Source organism: Falco cherrug, chromosome Z (assembly GCF_023634085.1).
Source record: "Falco cherrug isolate bFalChe1 chromosome Z, bFalChe1.pri, whole genome shotgun sequence".
NCBI lineage: Eukaryota > Metazoa > Chordata > Aves > Falconiformes > Falconidae > Falco > Falco cherrug.
In genome coordinates this window covers 40,150,204-40,166,944 of record NC_073720.1, presented here as the reverse complement: position 1 = coordinate 40,166,944, position 16,741 = coordinate 40,150,204, and the positions used below count along the sequence as shown (strand labels likewise).

Genomic DNA, 16,741 nt, shown 5'->3' with positions numbered 1-16,741 from the left:
CCTTTAAAATCTCTGTACATTTGTCATGAAAACTTTCTGCTCATTAATGCAATGTTTTCAGAACTAGGATGATCTAAAATGGTTTTAAATCCATATTTCAATGTAAAAGATTTTACATAAGCTTCCAAATTATCCATGCAATTCTGTACAAATAATTTTTATTTAAAAATAAATAATTTTAAATTATTTGTCTTTAATTCCTGCCTTTAAATTCCTGCAAAAAGTCCAGGACTCAAATGTTTGTGTGAACTGTAAAGCAGAAAAATTTCTGATCAGATCACCTTCAATATTTCCTTTTGATCTCGAAACAGTTTTAGAAAAGTTCATCTTACTTTCAACTTTTTTTACTACAAAATGATGCACTGTGAAACTTCATGAGTCTGAGTCAGCTTGTGGCTCACTGCAAGAGATGGTTGCTGGGCTGTGTTAAAATAGTCTTCACTTGTAAAAATAAGAAAGACCTGCCCTGAGCATTGAAGCATCAAATTGACCTCTAGCTAAATGCACAACGGTGTGACTCTGTCCTGAACCTACAGGCTCAGACTGACCCACAAATGCAACTGTACCCTCTGCTTCCCTGGAAAGCCTTTTTTTAATTCCTGAATATTTGCTGTGGTCGAAGTAAGAGTTATGAAAGTGGTAAAAGCTAAAAAGGTAGAGTGGAAACACAATATTCAATTAGATTTTTTCTCTAGTGTCATAAAGGGCATAAAGCAAGCTTTTTATTATTACAATTTAATAGTACACTCATTCAGGAAATTAGATACTGCTGAAAGACTGAGAGTGATGCCATACTAGGAACAAAACCAGCTGAGTCTTTCAGAATTATCTGGCATACTTAACGACCTGATTTAATCTTAGATTTTATAAAAGAGACTGCCACTGTCCTATTTGAAGTCAGTACTGCTTTCTGTCTTTAACAGGTGAGCACAAGCATGAAGTTTCCCTTTGTGAACAGGGTGATGCCAAAGAGCAAAGAGAGCTAGCTATCACTGCACTGGAGAAAGATACATTTGAAGCAAAGGAAAGTAAATAAGAAGATATGACAAGCCTAGCATATGAAAGGCAGGCAGACTTAAAAATAAGAATAAAATCTGCTTTCAGCACTATTGTCCAGGGACAGGCTGTGAAATAAGAAGTTACCAACTGTTTATTAGTTCTGAAATCTGTTCTGTTTTCTAGCCCTCTGCTCTTCTGTTCAGTGATTAACTAAAAATTAAACCTTTTCCTCACTCTCCAGCAAACAGAAGTCTGGTGCTGTCAGTGTTCTTCCCCACTCCACACACTTACTACTGGAAAATGGTAAGTAAGGACACCTGTGCATGGCTGCACACACTCCCCTTTGGATGATGATCCCTTTGCAGCAATGCCACTGCTCTCTCCATTGCTCTGTTAGAAATGAGGGTAAGGAAAGGCATCAGAAAGTGACCATCTGTTTGGCTGACCTAACAGGGCAGGTGGTCCTTCTTTCATCCATATGGTCACCTTTCTATCAACTACAGGCTGGGCAGGACGCAGTCACCTTCTTTTAAAACAGAGGAAAACAAAACGTGGCAGAAAAATTCTGTATGTCATTGGACCAAGACGTACAAATCTTACCCGCAACCTCCCTCCTTAACAGTTCTCTCATATTTTTATTTTGAAGAAGTGTTGCTAGACCCAAGTGTTTTTGTGCTTATAAGAGGGAGTGATTTGGGAGGCAGAGGTTAAATGACAGAGAGACACTGACCCAGAGTAAAGGGAAGAGAAAAGGAAGATACATACTCCTGGGGACAGGGAGTGGTGTTGCAGAAAGAAACCAGAGAAGAGAAATCCTTCTTTTTTTATAGGTGTTTGAAGAGGTCAGGCAAGCATTTGACTTGAACTACCAAAGTTTGGAGGTTCATCCATTACTCGCTTTTCAACAGAGAAACCTTTTGTCCAAACCTGATTTAAGTTAAATTTCTCTACAGAGATTTATTCTTTAAGATAAAGTTTTCTCCAGCACAATGTTGTGCTTTAAACTGCAAAAGCTCAAATTTTTCTTACAGGTGTCCTCAAAATAATTATTATTCATAGAACAGTTTTCTACAGTTTGATTACATTATATATGCCATTTTCAAATGTGAATTTTTGTTGCTAGTCAAGCTAGGATTAGAACATACCAACTCCATCTGCTAAGGAAACACACAGGCATGCACACACTGTTTAGGATGCATACACATTTGTGGATAGCTACACATTGCTCTCTGAGAAAAAAGAAATATATACTCTGATATCGTAAAAACAATAACCCTCTAGTGTGCATAGTTTACAGTGGTGTTGAAAGGTGTAAGTAGTACATCATTTTAAGCACAGACTATACTCATCATATAGGAAGCTTTATCAGGCATGACCAACATTCTAGTTTATGTTCACACCATTGAGTTGGCCTGTAATTCATTATCATCTCATGTCTGAGAGCCTAGATGTGTTTCCTAGTCTTATTCCAGTTTCAAGTACCTGTATCACTGTCATCACTCCTGCCTCAAAATTGCCAGTTTTTTGAACTGGCTCAAAAAAACCTCAAAAAAGTTTAGAGAAAGCTATCAACAGAAAGCTGTGCATACAACTTTTGAAAATCTAGTTCTGTTCTCATTCCTAAAGGTAGCTTATGCAGTTACAAAACCGAGGCTTGTTTGTGAGACTAAAAAAATTCCTGCTTGGATAATGTCCAAAGGAAGATTTCTTCCATATGTCCAGCCTAGGTTAAATGTCTAGAGCCGATCTTTTTTTCTTTTGATAGCACTAAGTTTCGAAAATCTCAATGACTGTAAACAGAAGCAAACAACAAAACCCCAAAAATATCCAAAATACCTAGAAAAAAATTAACTCCCCATCTAAATAAAACATTTGTACACTACAGAAATAACAATACTAATATTGTGATATCACCTTTTATTCTATCCAAACAGAAGTGCTTACTTCAGTGACTATTTACTTTTCATGTTATGTAGGAAAGAGGTACACGATTATAACAGAAAAGAAAATTTATAACTTTGAGAGAAAAACTGGGGCGTCAGTGTGATCACGATGTAGAATGTATCATCATGATTGTAAAAGACGAGGTGAAAGGACCATCTAGCCTCATATTCTGCCTCCGGCTGTGCCTAATGACAGCTGACCAGGAAAAACTAGTAAACACAGCGCAAACACGTAGTAAGACTTCTATTCTCTCTACCTCTAAATATCAATGGCTCTGGGACTGCTTGAGTGCATACAGGATTTTGTATACCTCTATATACCTCTGTCATCTCTCTTCCAGCCTGCAAAGTCCTTATGATAAAAAGCTCTCCCTTATTTCTGTCATCCTGTTCTCTACCTTTACTAATTCCACTGTATTCTTTACAAAACAAAGGGGAACAGAACTGTTACAGTTTTAAGGAGATGGGGGTACCAAAGACCAAGTTGAACCTGAAGAGCCTTGACAAATATTGTTTGAAATTGATCAGAAAAAAATTCAGTTGTACCCTCTGTGCTGTACCTTTACACACAGTACTCTAAAATCAAATTTTGTTATCTTTGCTGACCATTATTGTCTTTTATTAGTTCATGCTCACCATTTTAGACAGCAGAACTACTCCCCAGAATATACGGACCTTATTGCCTATTTCAATTTACAGTGTCTTTGATATAATTGCAATTATAAAACAATACAAGCAAAAGGTTACTCACTTGTATTTATCTTCTGAAGTGAAATGTGCTTTTCCAGCTGTCTACGAAGTTTCACCTCTGCTCCATATTTACCAGTAGTGCCATTGTCAGCCAAAATAAAATGAGAATGCATACTGTTGAGCACTGTCAACTTACTCATGGGATTGGACATCGTCTGGTATGGTCGGACCACCTGAATTTTTGAGACAGAGGAAAAACAAAGTCTTAAAGACAGAAGACCTCTGAACTAAATCAATTATAAGATAACAGCTGACAAGATGATACAAAAGAAAAATACAAAATCAAAATGAATTGAAGTATTGCACTCAAACACTGTTGTCCTCTATAAATAAAGTAGAAAATAACCTGAGCACTTAAACCAGTGTGGCCACTTCTTGTAAACACTGACCTTTTAGACACTGACACTGCTTAAAGGGTTTTGCATGTAATGTGTTTCAATAGCATCAATGACCACTGTCTCAGTGTTAAGTTCAGCTAATGGTCAGTCCTCCAAAGATCTGTGTGACTACACACACGCCACAGACCCTGTCCGCTGCTATCTTTCAATAGCATTGCTATTAATATCTCATCTGATCAAAATCTTTGATCTTTCCTTCACAAACCCCATAGAGCACCATGTCCCCTGTCCTAGCTCATTCAGAGCCACGTGCACAGGAGTTCCTCTGCAGATATGCCAATACAGGTGAGTTCCACTCTTGAAGAGGTGTGTACCAGCTCCAGTTTAATGGAAAAAAACTATTGCCCCACTCTTAGCATAGTATAAAAGCAGATATTTGTGTTCACAACAGCTTTAGAAAGTTTCCATTCAATGAACAGTTTGCTACACTTCCTTTGATTTGTTTTCATGAGAAGAAACCCTTCTGCAGACAGAGAAAGTTGTTGCAGAACTATCTCACCCAGAGCCTCTAGACAGACCAAATAATAGCACTGGCCACATTTGGCTATCAGCTACTTTGGTCCGTCTTCAGCCACATAAGTAAGACTGTACTGATGTGGCAAAAGAACTGGTGATGTGTCAAGGGATTCTGGCTGATCATTCAAAGAGATGTGCTAGAAGTATTTTTCCCTGCATTATTCAAATATGTCTTGTCATTTTGGAAACACAAAACTCCTGAAAATTTGTAAAATGACATCCTAGCTGAAGAAATACTGAAGTGACTTGCTACAAAATTCAGCTGAGCTGTGCTTCAGCTGCAAGGAATTTTTTTCACATCTCTGGTGGTAATTTTACAAATCTAACAAAATCTGGTGCTTTTTAATGCACAGAAGTATAGAAGCAAGTTTTGACAAAAATGCTTGCAGACAGAAATATATTAACTTAATAATTTCTTCCTAACCTTCTTTCCATTTTTGTTATTCTAAAGAGCTCTCTAATTGAGGCATAATTCTTTATAAATCATATGCATCAGTAATTATTAGGCCAGAGATATCTTTCCCTATTATTTCCACTTGCGAATGCTTGCAGCACTTTGGTTAACTCTTGGATGGCAACGGGAAACCCACGGACTCATTTTGCTGTTATAAACTGCCACACAGAGGGTACTCTGTAAGCCTTTTGTTCATCCTGCAAAAGGGAGTTAATAGGTCTGAGACAACCAAGATGGCAGCTTGCCAACAGCAAGGCAGTGCACTCCACTGTGAGAACAGGTGATAGCTTTGGCTCAAGTTTCTTTTATACTGTTTCCTTTGGTGCCCCATTCATAAACCATTTATTCTACAGGCTCATATAGCTTAAAAAGTATCAATAGACTGCTGGGATGTGTTTGTTGACTAGCTTCTACAGACGCAGAAACAATGAGTCCCACGCTAGTCAGAAAGAAAAAGAAGTTTCTTTCTCACACGCCTAAGAATCAAAAAAAATCAGACTAAAACAGTTACAGATGTTTTAAACTGCCTGCCCACCTCTCAATATATAGAGTGCACCTGCCAGCCAGATCCAGTAGAAGAGGAATGACTTGAGTTGCCTGTTCATTGTATGATTACAAATTGCTGCGCATGCATTTCTTCTAGCAGCTTGTGGTTTGTCCCTGTGAGCCACAGCTTAAAACTTTCTCATGGTGACAGCTTGATCTGCAGTTCTAATGAGCTGCCACACCAAAGGCTCAGCACATTGACAGCAATGCTGCTGCAGGGCAGATTAGAAGACTGCACTTTGGTTCTGTGTCTGCTGTTTAGCTACAAGGTGAATCTTATTATTAATCAATTTTGTGGATGTAAAAATGAGAATACAATTATGTTCAATTGAACTGTTCACAGCATACACAGTTCAACAGCTGAAATACTTTTTTTAAATAACAAATAATAAACCCACACTGTCAGAGTCTTTTCCTGATTAAAGTACAAAGAAAATCTTGAGGAAGGCAAGAAAATCCTAGGCTTTGAGGCTGTTTTCTTGAGGCGAATTGCTTTTCCATAACACTCAGCAGATTTTCATTTTCTCACTCTTGCAGTTCCCATTCCTTTGTTCTTTTCAATCCCTTACATTTTACAAGGAAGTTAAAAGGTCGGGAAAACTTTGACTTTAATGTCTTTTCATCCTCCTTCTGCATTGAGAAGACAGAATAATGTCCCCTGGCATCTTCCTCTGCAGAGCTGAAAGGAAGCATTTATGCTTAAGACAACCCCTCTAAATATAGGTTAATGAACGTGACAGCAGCCACACTGTGAAGCAGTACTTGCGCCGTATGGGCTGAGGGCACTCTGTCAGTAGCTGAGGAGCTGGACTAACCTCAGCAGTTGCATTTGCACCCTGAGATGGGAGCAAGCTTGAATTAAAAGCACTGCTACACTCTGTTTACATTCCCCATGGGCATGTGACACTCAACATAGGGACAGCACTTGAAAAATCTCTCAGGGTAACTCACCATGGACAATGAGCATGCATGTGTCATGGGATCCAATGCATGAATCTAAGCAGTCTAGGTGAAGGCAAAGAATTTACAATAAACTTAATGCGTTCACAGTAGTGGCAGAGAAAGAAAGAGATGCGTGCTTTGCTTCTCAAAAAAGTAGTAGCTGTTGTTCAAATTAAGCCTTCTCTTCAGCCTCACTGTCCTGGGGTACACCAGGGAATAGAGTAGATCCTGGTTTAATTTAGAGGATCCTGCAAGCATCATGGTCCAAATCCTCTGGATATGCCACAAAAATGTCAGTCCCCAGCTTCTCCCCAGGCATGCTTCCCACCTTGTAGTTTGCAATGAGAGCGCTGATTCTTTTTTCCTTACACCTTTCCTTCAAGCAATTATTTCCTGATCAAGCCTGCAAGGGGTCTCTGATACTTTGACACTGGATAAAAGTTAAACAAACTTGTGACCTATTTGTGGTTATTCATGTTTATTTCCCCAACAAGTCGATTTATTCTCAAAGAATAACATCTTTCTGGAAGGATAATTGCAAAATATCTACCAAAACCATGTCAAAATTGGTAACAAATCCAAAACCAATAAAGTAATCTACACTTATTAATTAGTTGCCGCAGATTTGTAACTTCTATTGTTATTCTGAAACCTGCAGACAATAATTAAAGCAAAGCATTATCTGACTGAAACTGTGAAAACAAAGAAGTATGAGAGACAGAAGGAAGCAGTCTCATCCTATAAGCTGATGTTGTTATTCAGATTACTATGAAAGAACAAAAAGGAAACGTGTAGCCCATCTTCACAGTCTGATGTATGTGTTGCCTGGTACACATACACAGAACAGGTAATACAAATGCTGGTGTTTCTGTCAAGACTCACCGGAACGAGGTTAAAAGATAGCAGTTTACAGTTGTGAGTTCTGGCTACATACCTACCAAGCTTGACAGCTATATGATTTTTTTATATATATATAAATGCCAATTCTTGAATGCACACTTTTTCTGGTTTGGATAACCTTTGGTAATCTCAGGGAGGTAGGCAGTATTCTGAAAATGAATGGGACTTGGTACTAGAAGAGTGGAGTCCTTTATAATGAAGCATATAGTGATGGGATCAGGGAGATGGGAGTGGCAGGACCTGGTGTGTTGATAAAAATAAGCCTTGCTCAGTTAGTTCAGCTGTAATATAAACAATTCCAGTTCTTTAAGCTTTAAGCTTTCCTCATTGATTATGTTTTCTGTACCTCCTGTTTGCTCTTATTTACTTGACTTATAAATAGACATTGGCCTTACCTGTGGCCAATGCCATAAATCAGTCCTGTTACTAGATTCCAGCATAATACTAATTTTTCTGAAACAGCATAGAGATGTGATGTAATTGAGTTGTTAACTATTAATAACCACCTGGTGACCCACTACAACATGGAAGGACTTCACTTTTCCAGGAGAAGTTTAGTCCATTATTGCCCAGGGATTTTGAGAAGTTCATGCTAGCACTTGCTCCATGACAGGCTGATTCCAACTTCTCTGTTGTGATCCTGCCCTCCAAAGTGCACACAACCTTCAAGCTTTTGTTTCCTCCCTATTCCAACATCCAAACTGATACTGAAAAAAGCTGAGGATGTAACTGAGCAAGTAGGGCAATACTGCAGAGTTCTGCTGCGAGTACCATTTGAGCATCCCAGAAAAAACTTTGCTAATGACATGTTCTCACCTCAAGTTACAGTTATAAAATTCAGCAAATGCACTAATATAAAAAATGGTTACTCTGAAACTGCAGTCTCTAATAGATCAGAAGCATTATCATCTAGAAACAGACTGAGAAATCCAGGGTTTATTTTTCAACAAAATAAATATCTAAAGATGTTTGGATTTAATTTATATTTAGTCCAATATAAATACAGATTTTATATAAAAATGGAAAATATTTGCTCCTTATTTATATGATTTTATCTGTATAGGAGAGTAGATTTCAAGTAGCAGTAAACATACTCATTGCTTGGGTTTTACTATATTTATTTTTCCTGAATATTCTGAGTAGTACAAAAGAACAGGCTTCTGCTGTTAGTGAAATCTGTAAAGAACATTGGCAATGACTGTGCTTCCAGCATTTATGTTCCAGGAAGTAAAAAATATAACTTATTCTGGAACAGAGAGCATGAAAGGGGTTGATAAGTGTGTGTGTGTGTATATAAAAAAAATATAACATATATATCTAATATAATATAATAGATATTATATTATACATTAAAGTATATACAATATGTTATATATAAAATACTGTATAATAAATATATATTATATATTATATAATATATATATAAAATAAATAATAATAAATAAATTTGCTGTGAGAAAGTAGTTTTTTTCTCACACTTTGCTTTTATGTAGCACTTTTATCTGTTTATGCACAAATCTACAAAGTAGGCTTATATTTTGGGTTGTGCATTCTGCTGAACATTCTAAATGATAAAAGAAATCATTCTAAATGATAAAAGCTGACCCTTATTTCTTCTTTTTCATTGGCTAAAGCCTTTGTTAAAAATAACAAGTATTTCACTTTTGCCAAAATTTCTGCTGAGCTTCAGTTTTGCCATATTCCAGTTGTTGAGTGTAACCAACAGGTCAATGAAGCAATACAGGGAGGGAAACACACTATAATCCAAGGCTATAAGAGTAGTCTAAGGGAGACAAATAAAATGGAAGAAATTTGAAGGGAATTTAGGAACTTCTTACGGCAACTTGCTGCATTCATGTATGTAAGGATTTTTACAGCATGTCATGGGTTTTGCAGTGATTCAGCATAGCAGCACAGAGCTGAATTTTAGTTTCAACTTGTTCAGTAAGTAAAAGGTTGGATTTTCCCCCCTCGAAACTTTAATTACTAACAAATGTATTCTATTAAGTTACTAGGTTATGTACTACAGCATCTTGACTGACCAATGACATATCACAGTATGCTGGAAATGTCCTTCTCACTAAGTTGCACAATAAAAGTGTATTTTGATTTAAGTCTCAAATACTGGGTTCTTTGGGCTACAAATGAAATTTATTTGAATGATTTCATTGAGCAAAAGGAAAATACTAAAATCATGTCCACTTCGTAATCTAGGCACTGTTACTACTGAGGTGACTAAGAATTAAACCCAAATGAGGACTGAACAGTCTCTGAAAGGAAAGACATGCACGCTATGAAGACTCACAAAGTGCACTCCTTTAAAAGGAAGAATGGCTCTCTATGTAGGAAGTACTTTATAGTTGAAGTTTTCTACAAGACTGAGCAAGCCACCCTACATCCTCAGTTCTGTAAGAAAATTGGAAGTAAGGCAACTAACTAACTTTCCCTTGTGTGCTTTGATTTTAAATTAGAATCTAGGTGTGTTAAGATGGGCACTATTTTCTGCTATATTGCTTTTACAGTACTGGAATAAGACAAGTCTCTTTAGGGAGCTTTAATCATCACAATATAATGAATAGCAAACGACAGTAATATTTTGCTTAACTTGGCCAGTCCTCTTTATGGCTCTGAGGAAATCCTTCGGGATTGCCAAGAGCTGACTGATCTGGATCGATTGGTAAATGTAATAAAACTCCTTAGCTGTGACTTTAAGACCCATAGAAGCCAGGCAAGGGCTGGATCACTAACACAGGCGCAGGTCTGCAGAGCATGCTGGACTTGCCACAAGGCACAGGAGGCAGGAGGCAACATGCACTGGGGCACGTGCAGTGGCATTAACTCTCCCCCCTGCCCACCACTCCCCAAATCCCATGACTAAGAAAATTTTCTATCTATGTGATGCTGGAAGGGTATGTTTTGACAGCTCTTCAGTTCTGATCATAATTTAACTAGACGTCGTGTATATAGGTATAAAGCCACATTGATGCTGAAGTTCAACAGGCCTTTTACTATTGGTTGACTTTTTCCACCTCCTGCATAATCTTTTGTAGCCTTTGTTTCTTGTTTAATGTTGATTTACATGCTTACGGTGCTATTTACAGTTCCTGTTTTTGGTTCATTTCACACCATTCACATCTAATGAGCCAGTACCCTTTGATTTTCAAAAAGCTTTCAAAAAGCTTCCTCACCAAATGCTTCTAAAGAAACTGCACACATTGGATAACAGGGAAAGTCCTTTGAGGCACTAGTAACTGAGGAAAGCTAAGGGTAGGGAAGACAGTAAGAAGGAAAAGTTAATTTTTGCAAAGACTGAGTGTTACTAAGAAGACTTAGTGACACAAGTAGCCTGCCTTAAGCTGGGTCATGTTCTGTTCAACCCAGTTGTAAGGGATTTGGGGTTAAGAAGACTGTGAAAATCTGACAGATATTTCAGTGGACTATGAAGAGTTAAAGGAAGTCTTCCTAAAGCAGCCTGACTAGGCAATAAAATGGAAGATGAAATTAAATATTGGTAAGTATAAAGTAATATCATTACATGTGCATTAGAGATGGACAAAACCAGAAGTGCTTCAGCATTGTATCATGCCATTGATAAATCATTTTATGAAAATATTAGTGGCCAGGAAGTTTGGAGGGGCAATTTCAATTCTGCCTATCACAAAGTACATTTTGGAACTATTTTTGTCCTTTAGTGATGACCCTGCAATTGTAATGCTATTGGTATATTTGTGGGTCCATTAATGGAAGACTTTACCCAAATTTGTTTTCTTTACTGGTTTTTAAACTTCTGTCGCTTTCTGTCTGATGATCAGACTATTAACCTTTTTTTGGATTACCAGAAAGCTTTTTTTTTTTGAAAAAAATTAGTATACAACTTCTTGGTTCCCTGCTAAATTGGAAGGCTATTTAGAGGAAAACGCCTCTTAAAGAAATCAGAAATCAGAAATCAGAGGTGGCTGTTCCAGTTGGCTGGAAGAGCTGGGAAAACAACTTGTTTCTTCATGTCTTTCTATGGTGACTAGCTGAGAACAAAGGTAGTTAGCTTTCCAACAGGTGGAAATAACTAATGGAGGAATACCAATGTCCTCAAATTCACAACTAATTTGATGTCCTTTCTTGCCTTCTTTCATCTTTCAATGCTTCCATAATTCCATTAATAGTCTGTAATGACTGATCATTTGAAATTGATGTTTACATTACACTTTAACACGTTGCATCTTGCCTTTGTGATTAGCTATTTCTGCTTGTCACCTTTTGCACTGCATCTCAGAAGAGTTCATTAGTGAGTCACAATACTGATTAAGAGTCCCGTCCTGCTTGTTTGTATATATTAGTAACCCTATTATACAAGCGCTAGTGGTATTAAGAGTACAAACTCCCCTGCTAACACAATTCCTCCTAATGGCTATACTTTAATAATGAATTGCAATGAATTCCAGCTAGATCAGTTTCTTCATACTGATTGTAATTCCTTCTGACCTAACTGATACTTGAATTTTCTTCCCCTCCCCAACTTGCTAAGGGGTGAACATACAGAGATGAATGGTTTAGAGTAATGTAGTCAAGAAAAACGTTTATTATTCAGAATGGAGACTATCTTTTCTCAACTCAAAGTTAGCCACTGTTTCTCAGGCAGATTGCTTGGGAATGAATCAGAGGTGAGTTAAGAAAAACAAAGGTCTCAGAGAAGTTTCAGGTAACATATGAGCAGTGTAAGTAAATTATTCACATATTTAAAATCAGGGAATTAATCTTTCTGAGTAACAGTATAGGTTTAAAAGACAAGAATGATGTGAAAGAATACAAGAAACACTGACTTTGCTCTTCAGAAGGTGACTGAAGTAATGATTCTTTGAGGTCTGATCTCATGTCCAATACACCTGTAAGACTCTGCACAAGCGCAGCAATAAAAATGTGTAGGATGGAATATACTATAAGGGGGACGGTCTGAAATTCTGAATTTAACCAGTGCATCATAGGATTGTTTCAAAATAAATAAGATTGAAGCTTTGCAATCCTTGTTTTCTTAGGCACTTTTCAGGGTTCATAGTGTTCTAAGGATGAAAAGAATATATTTTCAAGAATAGCATCTAATGAAATATCTTTATGATTTATTTTTAAAGAATATACAGTGCAGGAATTTTTATTATTGCTTTGTCAAAACTGCTATCAACCATAATGGAAAATCTGTGCATAGATTGATTTTTTTGCTGCAGACATTAATTCTATGAGGAATTGTTAAGTGAAAGATGGAGAGAAAAGGAAAATTAACTGGAAGATTTATATATATTGGAGGTGATCTGTATCCATATAGGGCTTACATCTTTGCCAATCAGGTCCTCTTGATTTTCCACAATCCCCCAGGGGGCTATACCAATGGTGCAGATCTTCCCCCGAGATTTTGAAGCATGATCTTTCAGCGCATCTCCAACATGCCGAATGACTCCTGGGAAAGAATACGCATAAAATAGAAATTCAAACTATGTCCTTTTTGTTCATTATTGAATGGATTTAGTACAGAATTCTTTTTGAGGGAACATCTATGCATATACTTACAATTCAGTAAAGCTACGAATATATTCCTGTTGATTCTTATTACAGTAATACTGTAAGTCCATTTTATCTAATCTAAAACATGTTAAATGAAGTTGCAAGAAAAAAATTACACAGCTCTATAAATAAGAAAGGAAATATTGTCAGCTGACTGCAACTTGTTTAACTGCACTTGTGTTCACAAATGTGTGCGTGCAAGCATTTGTATCCTTCCCAAGGACAGAAAGCAGCACAGGAATTAAACACCTCCCCCAAACCCCTAAAAAGTGTAACTTGTACACAAAAGTTTCATTCTGTCTGAATAAAGGATGGAAATGGAAAATGTCATTATACCACTCTGTGGTGAGCTATTCTACCATTCCTTCCAAACAAACTGAGTCACCTGAGATAGCTTCCAGTAGGTACTAGAACCTGCCCTGGGGATCAGTGAGAAAACAGAAAGTAGTACAGAGACAGTGACTGCTCCCCAGCTTGTTTCCAGCCGGTTGCTGATAACGCTCCTGGCAAGCTTTAAGCCAGCTTTGTTAGTGTTTCAGGGGAATGTTTGTGCGGAGGGCAAGTGCCTTATCCTCCTTCCTTTTCATACAATGATTTTTTTACCTGTGCACCAATAACTATTTTTATGATGCGGCTGCACTATAGCAGACCTGTGGATTTGCTGCAGACATTATCTGTTACTCAGTTTCTGTGTTTGCTTCTTGCTCAGGTTCCACAATTTCAAGATGACTGGTTTGGAATTACAGGTCACATAATGGATGAGATTTTAGCTGTAGTTTTTCTACACTGTAAATAAACCATGTAAGAAAAAAAAACCCAACCTAACAAGTCCTCTACATCCTGGAATCTAATTTCCTTCCTGTGGTGGAAAAGGATAAAAACCCTGTACCTGCATGTCCTGGTTTCAGCTGAGATAGAGTTAATTTTCTTCTTAGTAGCTAGGACGATGCTGTGTTTTGGACTCAGTATGGTTATAGTGCTGCTAACACACTGATGTTTTAGTTGTTGCTAAGTAGTGCTCATTCTAAATCAAGGACTCTTCCTTCAAGTCTCCCATGCGCTGCCCATGAGCAGGGGCACAAGAAGCCAGGCAGGAGCAGAGCCAGGACAGCTGACCTCAACTAACCACAGGGATATTCCGTACCACAGAGCTCCTGCTCAGTGTATCAGCTGTGGGGAGTTGGCTGGGAGCTGCAGATCACTGCCCAGGGACTGGCTGGGCATCGGTCAGGCGTGGTGAGCAACTGTATTGTGAATCACTTGGGGGTTTTCCTTTGTGTTTTATTCCTCTCTCCCTCTCTCTCCTTGCTATTATAATTGTAATAATAGTAATAATAACAACAATGATAATGATGATAATGATAAACAGTTTTGTTTTATTTTATTTCAATTATTAAATTGTTCTTATCTCAACCCACGAGTTTTACCTTTTTGCTGATTCTCCTGCCCATCCCACTGCAGGGGGGGTGGAGTGAACAAGCAGCTGTGTGGTACTTGGTTGCCAGCTTGGGTTAAACCATGACACTGCAATCAACTATGAATGAAGCTACGATCCAGTAACCCAAAGGATTCAAAGCAGAAAAACTGTCCAGGCTGCAAAAATTTCTGCTATTTAGAATAATCAACTTTTGGTATAACGTGAATATTCAGAACAACTTGTCTAAGTCATTTAAGAGTCATGGTTATAGCCAAGTATGCATCATCCCTGTCACCTCACTGACTCTTAGTCCAACAGCAGTATTTCAGGTTTTTTCAATTATACTTTTCCTTATGATAAATCTGATTTAAAAATTCATCAACAGAACACACTGTACTCAGAAATTCCCAATTTGTACAATTTCACATAGAGATAAAACACTTAATTTTCATCTACACAGTCTGAAAACCTAGCCCTGGCATAATCAACTGCTTTGCTCCAGAAATCAAAACCAGCAACGAGATGTAACTGATAATGAAGAACTGCTTCTGGAATTATAAGTTTTTAAAATAACACACAACAACTTGAACTTCACTGTTTTGTCTAGGTAATTTTTTTATTACAGCAAAAATAATATAATTTCAACAATAAGAAGTTGACTTTCTTTGTTTATTTGTATTGTTTTGGCATTTGCAGCTATGATGATAGTATAAAGCAGCTGTGCATTTGCCAAATGGCGATGTTAATAGTCAGTCCTTGTTTACAAAGTTTCTGTAGTTTGATTTCTACAGTTTCTGTTGTAATCCACTGCAATGTGTGTACAATATCTAAGTTTTCTAATGTGATATTAACTTTCAATTTGTATCTGTCTTCATCATCATCACTACAGGAGTATCTGGCAACTAACATTCTCACCACAGTGTACAGGTCGATATTTAACCTGATTTTCTTCCTTGTTCTGCAGAGATGTAGGGGATATTACATACATGTGAGTCTGTTTATCTGTATAACACTCTGGAAGCTACGCCTCTTCTTTGCTATTTGTATTACTGCTGTGATAAAACTAAATATTGATTTAAATTTGATGTGCTCTGGAAACGAAAAGGCCCAAGACTCCTATTAAGCATTCATATTCAAATATGTAGGAGCTGATCCACAATGCACTAAAATTAATGCATGATAGAGTGATTACAGTGTTTTCCATAGACAGTAAGAGGATACACTCTGTGGGATCACTAAAGTAATAAATGCTAGCTTTGTTACTGCAGAAAATGAAAACTACGTAAGAACTTACAAGTACGTGTCCTAGCTCAAAACTTCTTGCATGTATTTCTAGCAGAACTCTTCAGCTTTCCTCTGCAACTCTTCTCCTTTCTGCCTCCTTCAAGGAGGGTAACTGGGAAGACATTGCCCAACCTTTTTTATCTGGAGAACTATGTTTTGCAGCTTATTCTCAAAACCTACGTGTGGTCACTCAGTGGAGCTGGGTAAGCTGTTACCTTGGGTCATTAGGACACCCGTATGGTATGTTAATGATGTTCTTAACTTAGAATAGAAATGGCAATGTTATCACTCTTGCTGCAGGGGTAATAGAAAAAAATTAGGTCAAGCTGTCTATAAGAAAGGAAAAAGTGGTACTTATTTACAATAAAGTTTTCCATCACATCCACAAAACAGACCTTTTCCCCTTTCATACTACAGATCACCTTATAAGATAAAATAGAGGTCTTTGGATGAAAATTTTTTCCATTTTATGTAAAGAGAGTTTGACTTCTTCAGTTTCTGGTTAGTAGTCTCTCCCTGTAGCTTACTGTTATTCTAAAGACTTCACTGCAATATACTAATATAACTGCTAAGCAGGAGGCTTTACTTTCAGCTCTCCAGTGTGCTTTTCATGCCTTAGCAAACCTTTTATTCCCTGGTATCTGCCAGGCTGGTACGAACTTGGCATTTGCTTGTTTGCATATCGTACAGCCAACACAAATTAAAACATGGAATGGCTTCTTAATCTCACCAGTCCTAATTTTTTTCTGTCATGAAATCTCCTAGATGTCACTGTGCTTTCATTTCAATGTTGCTGTTACCTGTGTTTACTCCTCCAGTGAATATCCATGCTCCAGTTGTCATAGCAGCCTTAATGAGGCCTTTTCCAAAGACTTGCTTGAGTTTTGGCTGAAGTTCGAAATTCTGAAGGCCCCCGTGCACAGAGATGAGAAGTTTGGGGAGCTCAAGCTGCCACTCTTTGGTCATCAGATGCAGAAGAAGGTCAGGCTTTGTGTCAAAAGACACACGTACATACTGCAGAAATAAGGGCAGGAGTAAAGCA

General features: G+C 37.6%; 1 protein-coding gene across 1 annotated transcript in view; it reads right to left on the bottom strand.

Annotated features, from left to right (window-relative positions):
- The window catches only part of TRPM3 (transient receptor potential cation channel subfamily M member 3), a 286,239-nt gene that overhangs the window by 122,224 nt on the left and 147,274 nt on the right, over positions 1-16,741 (bottom strand). Inside the window, exons 4-6 of the mRNA XM_027800386.2 lie at positions 16,500-16,713; positions 12,770-12,894; positions 3,694-3,865 (exon numbers count right to left, since the gene is read on the bottom strand). Of these exons, the coding sequence (XP_027656187.2) occupies positions 3,694-3,865; positions 12,770-12,894; positions 16,500-16,713 (511 nt within the window). The remainder of the gene's footprint in view (positions 1-3,693; positions 3,866-12,769; positions 12,895-16,499; positions 16,714-16,741) is intronic.